The sequence below is a fragment of the Patella vulgata genome, chromosome 1 (genome assembly GCF_932274485.2).
Source record: "Patella vulgata chromosome 1, xgPatVulg1.2, whole genome shotgun sequence".
In the NCBI taxonomy this organism is placed as follows: Eukaryota; Metazoa; Mollusca; class Gastropoda; family Patellidae; genus Patella; species Patella vulgata.
Window position 1 is genome coordinate 6,563,127 of NC_065879.2, and position 15,074 is coordinate 6,578,200.

Consider the following 15,074-nt stretch of genomic DNA (forward strand, 5'->3'; position numbering starts at 1 on the left):
ATACATGTATGTCCAGGTACATTTGTGACATGGATGGGAAATCTTCCTTTGTTCTTTTCATTGAAAAAGCAGATTGTTTTCCCACTAGTAGATTGAGTGTACAATGTAGCTTAACCGTGCAATAACTAGACATGTTCAATGTTATTGCACACTTTTGCTGGTTTACACTAGTTTTAGTAGAAATCATATAGAGAAGTGGGGTGGGTTTTCTGTGTAATAACAACAAGCATGTTGAGCAGGTGTCAATGTTACAAGTCATTTATAGCACGCTTCATTCGTTAACAGGTTTAACCCTCTCGGCCTTCAGCCTCTGGTTAAACCTGTTAACTCATGAAAGCCGTGCTATAGATATAACTTATGTATGTGATAATTTATTGATTGTATATGTACTGGACACTCTACAGGTCATAATTTTTATCCAGTTTTGATGAAACTTAAAACCGATGTTTATATCCCAAAGATCTCAGTTTTCATGTACACTGTACCTGTACAACTGTAGGTGTACTGTATATTTCTATATATACATTGTACATGTTACTTATTCTAGTTATTTATAGTCTCTAATAGTTAAATATAACTATAATCATAGGTGATTATCAGATCAGATGCCTATATTTAGAATAGATTGTCCTTAAAACAGAATTTTGGTTAATGGGGTTCAATGTCCTACAAGGTTGTATTAACCTTGGTGGGGGGGGGGGAGCTGAGACAAGTGAATGGGGGGAGGGGGCCGAATAAGCGTAAGGGTGTGGTGGTCCTACAAGGCTGTATTAACCTTGTGTGGGGGGGGGGGGGGAGGGGGGCTGAATAAGCGTAAGGTCCAGTGTAGACGCAAATCCCCCAGAAAATTTTGAAAATTGATTCGATTTGGTGCATTCTGAGGTATATTTTGAGTAAGTAACATAAATTCAGTAAAATATAAAGATTGAAAACTTATTTGTATTACAACGTAAGTTTCAAACTTCAATCATGTTACAAACCCCAGGACATTTATACCACTTTGTATAGTAAACGGTAGCATCTGAGAGAACTAGCAATCTGGTTAAAACACAGATCCTATTTCGTTTCGTTTTTATAGTTCAAAATTTCGTTTGACTTGTCTTTACTACACTTGGATCTGGAAGAGTTGTTATTTAACTCGTGTTCTGAATGGTGTCGGGGATAAGCCAATGAAACGGTCTGTTACTGCAAGCTTTAGGCGTGTTTTGCACGGAACTGTGGGTAATCCATTAGTAACATCAATGCTGATTGGTTAATCAAATGTCTGACGTCATAGGGTCATAAGTCGGTCTTTTGACCCCTGACGTGACCTATCGCTATAACTTGTCAGATCTTCATGCATTCGGCAAACCTCGACAGATTCTACGCATCTAATCTCGGCTGTATCACCATTTCCGCCATATTTTAAAATTTTAAAGGTTCCGAATGAAAAATGGCTGCCCCCATGGAGATTTCTGTGGAGAGTGTATTATATCAACAAACGTCACGTTTGGCATTGGGTTTGGGGAATTACCAGGGAATTTTATCAAACCAGCAGCCTTGAGACAATATCTCTGCTCATTTAGGTATATACACTCTACAAAAGACGCAATTTGAGACTTTTTTGTAAAAGCAACACGTTTTCCTGTTTAAAGTAAACCAGCAGCCGCATCTCAAATGTATGGGCGTAGGTACATATCACTTACTGTCATACAGCCGAGATTAGATGTAGGGTAACGGAATCTGTCGAGATTTGCCGAGTGATCTTCATGTAGTGTAGGCCATCGAAAGTATAAAAAAACGAAACGAAATATAGATCTGTATTTTAATCAGATTGAGAGAACTAGGAGCTACCTTAAAACAAATTCTAATGATTTCTGATAAATGTTTTCATTATGGATAAAAGAAAAAATTTGTGACAACCCGTGTGGACCGTTTGGATGAGAGAGAAATGAGGTTTAACGTCCCCATAACGGTTCAATTTTATTTCAATAGTAGTCGGAGGACTCAGAGAAAACCCAGGAGGTTGGACAGGCGACCCTACTGCTTGTCACATACAAGCGGGGAATCGAAACCACGCCAGTTGACTCAATGACAGACCTTATGATACAACGCGCACATGCCAACCATTCGGCCATCCAACATCCCCTGCATGGATGACTTACCTGCAGTAGGTGTATGTTTCGTTGCCTGGCAACCTAACATTACGTGTAATGTGATTAGACAACAGAACTGGAATGATATATCAGTTTACAGGAGTAGCACCAGGACAGTTGTCAATAACTTGTTGCGTGACTCAAGATCCTTAGTCCTCGAACACGCCACAAGATGTCATGTCGAAACAGATTGTTCATCATAGTAGATTTTATTTCAACTAAGATGGATAAAACTGACGAGTTTGTACTTGTATATGTACTGTACCCAAAGAGTTTATAAGGCACTTGGGTGGGTGTGTGGGGTGTTTTTCATTAAAAATTTCACCAATATTATGTCAAATCAGATTGTCCACAGCTACTTATTTTTATTTTTAAACTTGCACGTATATTCGGTATATATTTATGTATAATTTACAGGGTTTTAGAGGCGTGTCTATATGTGGGTGTTCCAAACTCGATAGATAGAGGATATTTGTCGTTTTGTCGTGAATAACATATTTTATTTCATCATTCGTGAAAATATAAACGTTTTCTTGCTTAGAGATGAAATAAAATATGTTATTCACACAGTTCCATACATGGCACGCCAAGAATTGCCATAATAGATAGTTTCATTGTCTAATTATTCACGTCATCCAGAACGCTTGTTATATAACAACTCTTCCTGATCCTAGTGTAGTACAGACAATTAAAACGAAATTTTGAACTATAAAAAACAAAATGAAATAGGATCTGTGTTTTAATCAGATTGGTTGATGGACATAACATGTACGTTACTTAAAATTGATGACGGGGGGGGGGGGGGGGGAATTGCATGTCCAGGTGGTCTAACCACAATCCAAGATATCTTCCAAATACTCATAGTATAACAAAACTGTGATTTTTCAATTATTGGAAAGTGATTAAACTTATTCCCGAAGTCAAACCTGCTAATTTCTTAACAAAGAGTTGTTAGCTCTTGGACTAAGTGACATGACCCTTTTAATTAATAATTGAAATGACCCCCTTTAATTATTTCCCGATGTATATGATGTGATTAACAATATTGTTAGTGGAGAATTGCATTATGTTAAAAGCCGATTCTCACAGACATTGATTTTTGTGACGTATAATTGTAAAGTTATTAGTGGAATGACAATAGAATTAATTATCATGCTCTTTGCGAGACCGACTATCTTCTCTTAATTAGCAGGAGTAAACAGTGGGGCCATTTATTGAGAATATATAAAAGTATGTGTAGTTTGTCATCCGTTTATGGTGGGAGAAGGTTGTTTCATGTGTAGTTTGTCATCAGTTTGTGCTTGGAGACGGTTGTTGTACAGTTTTCATCAGTTTGGAGACAGGTGCTTGTTGCAGAAGTATTTCATTTACGGCACAGAACACCTGCTATCTATAAAATTGTGATGCTTTTTTTGTACATGATCAGTTGTTAGGTTTTAATGGACATCAATCAGCTAGTGTGACATATTACATAATAGATCACAGTTTTTCAGGGTTTTTTTGTTGATGTGTTCGTTAGATTGGATAACAGAGGTTTTGAAATAGTAGTACCATAGTTGATCTGTTTGCTATAACAGAATAGATAACGAGTTCTAAGTGACCACTTCCTATACAAAACTGACAAAAATCTGCTTTATCTATATTTCTGAAATTGGAAATATTTTTGGTTTTGTTTAAAAAATTAGTTTTCATAGCGTAGATGATGACCATGACAAATGGACAAAAAACAAGGTGAGTTAATTTTACATGATGCTTAATTTTTGTTATAATGTTAATATTAATTTTATAAGTGATAAAAAATGTGAATGTTTTGGTTACAGCAGTTTTTAACCCTAACTTTATTTAAAGTAGCTAAGTCTCTAACTCAATATCATCCAAAATCTTCAACATTGAAAGCACGATTTATTTGTCAAATTAAATCAACATTCATGTTGTGATCTTACCGGAAAAAGATGGGCTTTTGATATCCAATATGGAAGACAAAATAAACATTTTACCATTGGTACACGAATCGTGTACCATAATGCGCTTCAGCCCCAGTTGTATCAAGAGACTCGAGACACGAGGCTAGACACATTGCACCAAATCAAACGGGTGTGTAGACTGGAATAACCAGACGCTAGAAATTTGCACTCGCTTGAGACTGCTGGCTTATTTCGCCGAACATAACTGATTTGAAATTGGAGTAAAAACGGAAACCATTGAATGTAAATCAGTTTATATACATTCATATTACAGTATTATATGCGTTGCGACCCACTTTTGTCAATTTCTAGGTCCCAAATGTTAGCGATTTAGCTCCTTTAACCCCTGTATATAAAAGCTTGAGGAACATACATGTATATAGGTTGGTGCTTGTATTTTCAATACTTTGTTAAGTTGAAGGTTACTTTAAATATGATATTAAACATAAATTGTACCTGGAAAAACGGTTTTAGTTATACCTGACAAAATGTCTGGCACTAGTGAACTGGTACATGTACCTGCTATTTTGAACTTTTTGCAGTATTAATACATGTAATATCAATTAATACATTTAAAAAGAAAACCCAAATAAGTGACAGACAAAGTACAGGCACTAGAGGAATTATGCCTGAATTTTTGCCTGAAATTAGTTGGAATACATGTACACTGATCACTGTCTTTTTCCTCATCTGAATCACTGTCCAAGTTCCACTACCTAATTTATCCGATTCAGACTCGGTATTGGCAAGTATTTCCTTTAAAAAAAAAACTTTGTCTTTTAAAAAGGGAATATTCCTGTTTGGGTCATCACTTATATGTAGATATCACCGACCCAAACGAAAAAATGATGTGGTAGTTTAACCAACACTTGAATCAAACCCGGGGCCTCCTGTGATTAGTAAGCCAGCGCCTTAATCGCTGAGCCACCTACATGTACCTGTATATGAGATCTATTACATCCCGTTCTATCCATGAGACTAAATTCAGTGGAAGATGTCTTGGTTGCGACATGTTAAACATACATTATGGGAGATTGGGGGTTGGATGGCTGAATGGTTAGCGTGCGCGCGCTGTATCATAAAGTCTGTCATTGAGTCGACTGGCATGGTTTCGAATCCCCGGTTGTACGTGACAAGGAGTAGGGTCGCCTGTCCAACCTCGTGGGTTTTCTCTGGGTCCTCCGGTTTCCTCCCACTGCTAAAGACCCCTACGCGCAAGCGAATTATTGAAATAAAATTAAACCATATGTTAGTCCCGAAATGACCTAGTTTGTGTCGAGTGGACGTTAAACCCCATTTCTCTCTCTCTCTCTTTATGGGAGATTAGATAAAGAGCTCTCACTATATAATAGTTAAAAACTAGATAGTGTAAAGGAAATTTGCTGAGATTTTCAGTCAAATTGATCCAGTCTGAATCGAGAATTTAGCGATTGAATTTTCAGCCTAGCCTAGATCATCATTACTAAAAGTCGGTACTATAAAAAACATAGTCTCAATTATCCCTTTCATGATTAAATCATGAATGGAAATCGAACAGCAAATCGGAACCTTATCCAATAAACATCACAGGCTAGCGATGACATCGAGAGTTAATTATGGTCTGGATAAGTTAATTAATGTCTAATGAATAATTTAGAAAACATTTCAGGCAATAGGCAGATTTAGCTCTTGCATAATGTATGTTTAAGTAAGACTGAAAACATGAAAAATGAATTGAAAAAGCTCAGATTTATATCAGATACATGTAAAAGAATTTATAAATTTGTACATATACTGTTGGAACTGTTGGAAGAACATTGTATCACTCAATAATCTCAATGTTATACCAAATATTGTACTGTTGGGAGTATTGAGGTTGGATGACCGAATGGTTAAGTGTGCACGTTGTATCATACGGTCTGTCATTAAGTCAACTGACATGGTTTTGATTTCCCAGTTGTACTTGACAAGGAGTAGGGTCGCCTGTCCAACCTCGTGGGTTTTCTCTCCGGTTCCTCCGGATTTCCTCCCACTGCTAAAAACCCATACAAACAAGTGAATTATTGAAATGGAATTGAACCATATGTTAGTCCCAAAATGACCGAGTTTGTGTTGGGTGGACGTTAAACCCCATTTCTCTCTCTTTCTCTCTGTTGGGAGTAAAAACCCTTTATAGATTAATTTTTAAATTGATATAATGCAATCAACTGTCATTCTTTAAGGGGGGGTGGATGGCCGAATGTATCATAAGGTCTGTCATTGAGTCAACTGGCGTGGTTTTGAATCCCCGGTTGTATGTGACAAGGAGTAGGATCACCTGTCGCCCCCCCCCCCCACCGCTAAAGACCCCCATGTGCAAGCGAATTATTAAAATAAAATTAAACCTATGTGTTAGTCCCAAAATATCCTAGTTTGTGTCGAGTGGACGTGAGGGGACGTTAATCCCCATCTCTCTCTCCCTCTCTCTCTCTCTCTCATTCTTTGAAAATCTGAGGCACCTGTGTGCGAACATGTGATCAAACCTCTACAGTATTACAATACTAGGAACGGTTAAAAGACAAGCAAGCTTAAAAGACAATCTGAAAAGAAACAGGAAATCGCTTGCCAAAGACAGTTTTCCATTTCCTGTGATGGGTTTTTTTTCATCATTTTAGTGCTTTGCTACACGTATTTGTGAATTACAGTCCATGATATTTTTTTTTATGACAAAGTTAGTCAAGTTTATCATGGTTTGTCCAGAGTTCACAAAGCATTCTCAGACTTAAGTTCATAAGAAATATCTTTAATCCAGAAAAACAAAAATTTACACATAGTCTCTTATTGATGTATTTGATACATTAAAACAACAAAAGTTTTATAAAGGGCTATATTTTAATTAAAATAAGGCGAACAATTTTGATTAAATTCTTAACTTAAGTCTGAGAAAGCTTTGTGAACTCGGAGCCTCAGCTCCCATTTCAGTCATATTTGGCAGTTTTGATGACGAAAATGACCAGCTAGAGAATTACATGCCATGGAATTAAAAATTCAAACAATTTAACCTTATAACACAACAAGTACATAAAATGAAATGGAATGGGGTTTAATGTTCTACTGTTCTGCTCCAAAAGACGGGCAGGTGCCATGCAGTGTGCTACAATGTATAAGGGGAATTTTGTCCGGACAGCGGCGCTACGGCCTACTCTTGCATCAAATTCCAACTGCCAAGGGATCTTTTACATGCACGCCAATGTGTACAGGCTACCTTGGTTTTTTGTACAACCCAAAAAACTAAACAGCTATCTTTGTCAGGCCGTCTGTCCTGCACCACTGAGAGGCAAGAGCTTCATCGTATAGCTTAATACCTTTCGCTAAAACCGCTGATAATGATATTACAATGTACATGTATATTTGATGAAGCATTAACCACATTTCTCTGCGCTAACATGTTCTTATGTGATATATAAATAATAGATATTGAAGGATTAAAAATCGTGATGAATGTGCCTATTATAGATAATCTGGTTAACACATACTGATTTTATCCATAATCTGATTAATATATAATTAAAGGTATGTAATACACCTGCTAACATATTATTTACTAACATACGATTAAAAACAGAAAAATTATGAGGTACATGTATTTAGCCAACACTGGAATCAAACCCGGGACCTCCTGTGATTAGTAAGCCAGCGCCTTAATCGCTGAGCCACCTACATGTACCTGTGATTAGTAAGCCAGCGCCTTAATCGCTGAGCCACCTACATGTACCTGTATATGAGATCTAATACATCCCGTTCTATCCATGAGACTAAATTCAGTGGAAGATGTCTTGGTTGCGACATGTTAAAGATACATTATGGGAGATTAGATAAAGAGCTGGCAATTCTCACTATATAATAGTTAAAAACTAGATAATGTAAAGGAAATTTGCTGAGATTTTCAGTCAAATTGATCCAGTCTGAACCGAGAATGTAGCGATTGAATTTTCGGTCTAGCCTCGATCATCATTAGTAAAGTCGGTACAATAAAAAACATAGTCTCAATTATCCCTTTCATGATTAAATCATGAATGGAAATCGAACAGCAAATCGGAACCTTATCCAATAAACATCACAGGCTAGCGATGACATCGAGAGTTAATTATGGTCTGGATAAGTTAATTAATGTCTAATGAATAATTTAGAAAACATTTCAGGCAATAGGCAGATTTAGCTCTTGCATAATGTATGTTTAAGTAAGACTGAAAACATGAAAAATGAATTGAAAAAGCTCAGATTTTTATCAGATACATGTAAAAGAATTTATAAATTTGTACATATACTGTTGGAACTGTTGGAAGAACATTGTATCACTCAATAATCTCAATGTTATACCAAATATTGTACTGTTGGGAGTATTGAGGTTGGATGACCGAATGGTTAAGTGTGCACGTTGTATCATACGGTCTGTCATTAAGTCAACTGACATGGTTTTGATTTCCCAGTTGTACTTGACAAGGAGTAGGGTCGCCTGTCCAACCTCGTGGGTTTTCTCTGGTTCCCCCAGATTTCCTCCGGATTTCCTCCCACTGCTAAAAACCCATACAAACAAGTGAATTATTGAAATGAAATTGAACCATATGTTAGTCCCAAAATGACCGAGTTTGTGTTGGGTGGACGTTAAACCCCATTTCTCTCTCTTTCTCTCTGTTGGGAGTAAAAACCCTTTATAAATTAATTTTTAAATTGATATAATGCAATCAATTGTCATTCTTTGAGGGGGGGTTGGATGGCCGAATTGTATCATAAGGTCTGTCATTGAGTCAACTGGCGTGGTTTTGAATCCCCGGTTGTATGTGACAAGGAGTAGGATCACCAGTCGCCCCCCCCCCCCCCACACCGCTAAAGACCCCCATGTGCAAGCGAATTATTAAAATAAAATTAAACCTATGTGTTAGTCCCGAAATATCCTAGTTTGTGTCGAGTGGACGTGAGGGGACGTTAATCCCCATCTCTCTCTCTCTCTCTCTCTCTCTCTCTCATTCTTTGAAAATCTGAGGCACCAGTGTGCGAACATGTGATCAAACCTCTACAGTATTACAATACTAGGAACGGTTAAAAGACAAGCAAGCTTAAAAGACAATCTGAAAAGAAACAGGAAATCGCTTGCCAAAGACAGTTTTCCATTTCCTGTGATGGGTTTTTTTTCATCATTTTAGTGCTTTGCTACAGGTATTTGTGAAGGAGCTTTGAGGAATTACAGTCCATGATATTTTTTTTTATGACAAAGTTGGTCAAGTTTATCATGGTTTGCTATTAATTAAAACCTGTAAAGCACGTCCAGAGTTCACAAAGCATTCTCAGACTTAAGTTCATACATGTAAGAAATATCTTTAATCCAGAAAAACAAAAATTTACACATAGTTTCTTATTGATGTATTTGATACATTAAAACAACAAAAGTTTTATAAAGGGCTATATTTTAATTAAAATAAGGCGAACAATTTTGATTAAATTCTTAACTTAAGTCTGAGAAAGCTTTGTGAACTCGGAGCCTCAGCTCCCATTTCAGTCATATTTGGCAGTTTTGATGACGAAAATGACCAGCTAGAGAATTACATGCCATGGAATTAAAAATTCAAACAATTTAACCTTATAACACAACAAGTACATAAAATGAAATGGAATGGGGTTTAATGTTCTACTGTTCTGCTCCAAAAGACGGGCAGGTGCCATGCAGTGTGCTACAATGTATAAGGGGAATTTTGTCCGGACAGCGGCGCTACGGCCTACTCTTGCATCAAATTCCAACTGCCAAGGGATCTTTTACATGCACGCCAATGTGTACAGGCTACCTTGGTTTTTTGTACAACCCAAAAAACTAAACAGCTATCCTTGTCAGGCCCTCTGTCCTGCACCACTGAGAGGCAAGAGCTTCATCGTATAGCTTAATACCTTTCGCTAAAACCGCTGATAATGATATTACAATGTACATGTATATTTGATGAAGCATTAACCACATTTCTCTGTGCTAACATGTTCTTATGTGATATATAAATAATAGATATTGAAGGATTAAAAATCGTGATGAATGTGCCTATTATAGATAATCTGGTTAACACATACTGATTTTGTCAATAATCTGATTAATATATAATTAAAGGTATGTAATACACCTGCTAACATATTATTTACTAACATACGATTAAAAACAGAAAAATTATGAGGTACATGTATTTAGCCAACACTGGAATCAAACCCGGGACCACCTGTGATTAGTAAGCCAGCGCCTTAATCGCTGACCCACCTACATGTACCTGTGATTAGTAAGCCAGCGCCTTAATCGCTGAGCCACCTACATGTACCTGTATATGAGATCTAATACATCCCGTTCTATCCATGAGACTAAATTCAGTGGAAGATGTCTTGGTTGCGACATGTTAAAGATACATTATGGGAGATTAGATAAAGAGCTGGCAGCTCTCACTATAATAGTTAAAAACTAGATAATGTAAAGGATATTCGCTGAAAATTTCAGTCAAATTGATCCAATCTGAACCGAGAATGTAGCGATTGAATTTTCGGTCTAGCCTCGATCATCATTAGTAAAGTCGGTACAATAAAAAACATAGTCTCGATTGTCCAATTCATGATTTATTCATGATTTATTCATGAATGAAAGTTGAGCAGCAAATCGGATCCTAATCCAGTAAATATCGCAGGCTAGCGATGAGATCGAGAGTTGATTATGGTCTGGATAAGTTAATTAATGTCTAATTAATAATTTAGATAACATTTCAGGCCTTTTAAAGAAAGACCTGCAATAGACAGATTTAGCTCTTGTATAATGTAATTTTAATATGATTAATACAATGACATCATTATTAATGTGACATCATTGTATTAATCATATATTATAAAATTAAAGAACCCCCGCTCAACAGAATACACAACAGACTTGTAGAAGTAGAAGATTGTTTAATGGGTCGATGTTTCGGGTGCAATACCCTTTATCAACAATATTGCACCCGAAACGTCGACCCATTAAACAATCTTCTACTTCTACAAGTCTGTTGTGTATTCTGTTGTGCGGGGGTTCTTTAATTTTATTTTACTACTCCGCCCCGCCGGTATCATCTTTTGATCCAGTCTCCACGTAGATGTATCAGCCTGTCCATCTTTAATTACTCTCTAAGGGAGTGTTGCCGTACCCTTTTCCTGTTTCCAGTAATCATATATTATGACATCATTATTAATGAGACGTCATAATGTATGTTTAAAGTAACAGTATATGAATCATGATTTGCCGTTTGTCAGAAAATAACACATATCTGATGGTTTAATCCATGCTCAGATTGATTATTTAACATTTAATTAAGCAAACCAAATCAAAATATCAACGCTAGATAATCCCAGCTTGGATTTAATCTGATTAAAAATAGGCCCATCAATTAGATTTTGCTAATACATGATGGTGATGAGGGTGCTATAATACATGTATCATATTATGACGTCATCTGCCAAAAAACAGACTTGTAATTGGCCATCATCCTACCATTGATTGCAAAATGGCAGAAAGTTCTACTGGAAAGAAACGTAGACCTGTTTTGTCCACAGATTTTGTGGAAATTACAACAAAAAGCGAAGTGTAAATACTGAATGGAATTGAACCAACTCTGGACTGATATTACTGATATTAGAAATTCAACTTTTACAATATTTTACTTTGCAAGGGATTCCTATATCATTCAAATCACACTCAGGGACTTTAACCACTTTTAAATAATCAACGTTAAACATTTATGAAACAGGTAAATTATCAGTTATAAGAGGAATATAGAAATGCCCATCCTTCTATCATGATGTTGTTTCAGGAGTATATCTCAGAAATTGTTCAAGACATCTTTATCAAACTTTGTACATACATCAAACTACTTTTGTATTATGGTAGTTGTGTCTTTTACTGATTAGAAATTTCTCAGGTTTTATAATTTGTATTTCCATGGAAACAGATTTGACTTAGTTTTAGGTATACTAGGGTGAAGGATGTTTACTAAGGTGAAGGATGTTTACTAGGGTGAAGGATGTTTACTAGGGTGAAGGTGAAGGATATTTACTAGGGTGAAGGATGTTTACTAGGGTGAAAGATGTTTACTAGGGTGAAGGATGATGATGACCTGTTTTGTCCACAGATTTTGTCAAGAAAGAGAAACCACACGAGAGAAATTACAAAAAAAAGTGAAGTGTAAATACTGAAAGGAATTGAACCATTGAGTCAACTGGCGTGGTTACGAATCCCCGCCTGTCCAACCTTGTGGGTTTTCTCTGGGTCCTCCGGTTGCTTCCCACTGCTAAAAACCCCTACACGCAAGCGAATTATTGAAATAAAATTAAAAACCATATGTTAGTCCCGAAATGACCTGGTTTGTGTCGAGTAGACGTTAAACCACATTTCTCTCTCACTCTTCTAGAGATTCTTCCAACCACTACTTAACTTTTACGAAGGAGTTAATATGTGGTTGCAGTCTTGGAATTATTTCCTGGTTTACTTACATGTATTACTCACAAGAAACCTGATACCCTGGCTGTGACTTATTGACTTTATAATCACTGTCTTAAATGAGCGTTGACAGCTCCAGTCTTGACCTGATTAAATGGTTTTCTTAACCTGTGGTTTGAAAGAGGAGTGTAAGCCATGTGTGATACAGATTTGAGCCATTGTTTCAACAGAAATGCTGCCATGTGGAATATGTACATTTACAGCTCTTCTTAGCTTAGTGAAGCTGGATGGAAGTTACCATGAGCTTACTTTCCTTGGATGATTGGTCAGACAGGACTTGATCAATTAACTGATGGTTATAAAGTGAACTTGGAGGGTTGGATGGCCGAATGGTTAGCGTGCGCGCTGTATCATAAGGTCTGTCACTGAGTCAACTGGTGGGGTTTCGATTCCCCGGTTGTACATGACAAGTAGTAGGGTTGCCTGTCCAACCGCCCACTGCTAAAGACCCCTATGCGCAAGCGAATTATTGAAATAAAATTGAACCATGTGTTAGCCCCGAAATGACCTAGTTTGTGTCAAGTGGAGGTTAAACCCCATCTCTCTCTCTCTATCTCTCTACAAAGTGAACTTAAAACTCTCTTAAACTACATTTGTCCTATCACTTGAAGTCCCTAACATGTATATTCTACTTGCACACTGCTTCAAGTGTGCTTGCAACCTGAAGATGTCTGCCAGACTTACAGTCGATATTGAAGAAATTCTTTCATAGTGTACAGTATTTATTGTGGGTTTATTAAGCACTTCGGTTTATAATTATATATTTTTTTTTCTAGATTATAAGAAATGTCACATTTATAGATTGAAATATGTTTTCAGGTTTGCATTAGATCATTTACATGTACACATGTACATATAATTAGCATATAATTAGCATTGAGGGGACATACATGTATCTTTATATGTAGTCAACATGTATTGTGTATCATTGAGATTAACTTGGAGGGAACATACATGTACATGTACATGTATCTTTAAATGTACCATGTGTATCATTGAGATTAACTTTATGAGGACATACATACCATGTGTATCATTGAGATTAACTTTGTGAGGACATACATGTACATGTACATACCAGGTGTATCATTGAGATTAACTTTGTGAGGACATACATACCTTGTGTATCCTTGAGATTAACTTTATGAGGACATACATACCATGTGTATCATTGAAATTAACTTTATGAGGACGTACATGTACATACATGTACCATGTGTATCATTGAGATTAACTTTATGAGGACGTACATACCATGTGTATCATTGGGATTAACCTGGAGGGAATGTGTATCTTGAAATATACATGTACCATGTGTATCATTAAGATTAACTTGGAGCAAACATACATGTATCTTAAAATGTACCATGTGTATCATCGAGATTAACTTGAAGGGAATGTACATGTATCTTTTAATGTATCATGTGTATTATTGAGATTAACAATGCTGATCACTAATTCTTTTTAATATTTTGTATTTTTCAGAGTTTTCAAGAAGAGTAGTCCAAATGGAAAGGTAGGAATGAATTTTAACACAAATAGCCATGCTGTAATAAAAGCTGAAGCAAATATTACATGTAGCTGCGTTCATCAGGAGGACCTGACAAGGACAATTGTCTAGTCACTCGGATGAGATGGAAAACTGAGGTCCTGTGTATACATTGGCATGCACGTAAAAGATCCCTTGACAGTTGGAATTCGATATAAGAGTGTGCTGTAGCGCAGCTGTTTGGACAAAATTTCCCTCATAGCACATTGTATGGCATATTCCCATCTCCATTAGCCCAGTTGTAGCAGAACAGTAGGGCGTTAAACCCCATTTCATTTCATTGCTGCAGAAAAAGTCAAAATTATTTTGTTGTAGTGGTATATGTTGATGTACATGTACATGTACACTGTACATGTACCAGTCCCAAGTAGAGGGTTGTGCAACCGGTACGTCGCTCCAGAGCCATTGAAGCCTCAGGGGTCCCATCATTATCTATTTTGGCATGGCTGTAATTCGTGCAGCATAGCTCCCAGCATGTCGATCGCTAATACCCTATGCTGGCTATGCAATAGTAAAGTGAAGTTATTTTTATACGCCCACATATTGGCGTCACCCCCCCGTCCGTCCGTCTGTCGGTCCGGCGTTCACAAGCAATTGCTTGTGGACGCTCTAGAGGCTAATGTTATTATATCTGATTGACTTTAAATTTATACACAGTCTTTATGGTCATGAGACGAAGAATCCTATTGATTTTCAGCGATATCCGATAATTTTAAATTACTGCCAGAGTTATGGCCCTTGACCACTTCAAAAAATCTTGTGGATGCTCTAGAAGCTAAAATTAATATCCGATTGACTTTAAATGTTTACACAGTGTTTAAGGTCATGAGATGAAGAAGCCTATTGAATTTCAGCGATTTCCTATAATTACTGCAAGAGTTATGGCCCTTGATCACTCCAAAAAATCTTGTAGACGCTCTAGA

The 15,074-nt window shown here is 36.8% G+C and overlaps 1 protein-coding gene across 3 annotated transcripts in view; it reads left to right on the forward strand.

Annotated features, from left to right (window-relative positions):
• The window catches only part of LOC126815283 (beta-arrestin-1), an 84,944-nt gene that overhangs the window by 28,502 nt on the left and 41,368 nt on the right, over positions 1-15,074 (forward strand). For all 3 annotated transcript variants that reach the window (XM_050540852.1, XM_050540860.1, XM_050540875.1), the window contains exon 2: positions 14,088-14,118. In XM_050540852.1, coding sequence (XP_050396809.1) covers positions 14,088-14,118 — 31 coding nt within the window. The remainder of the gene's footprint in view (positions 1-14,087; positions 14,119-15,074) is intronic.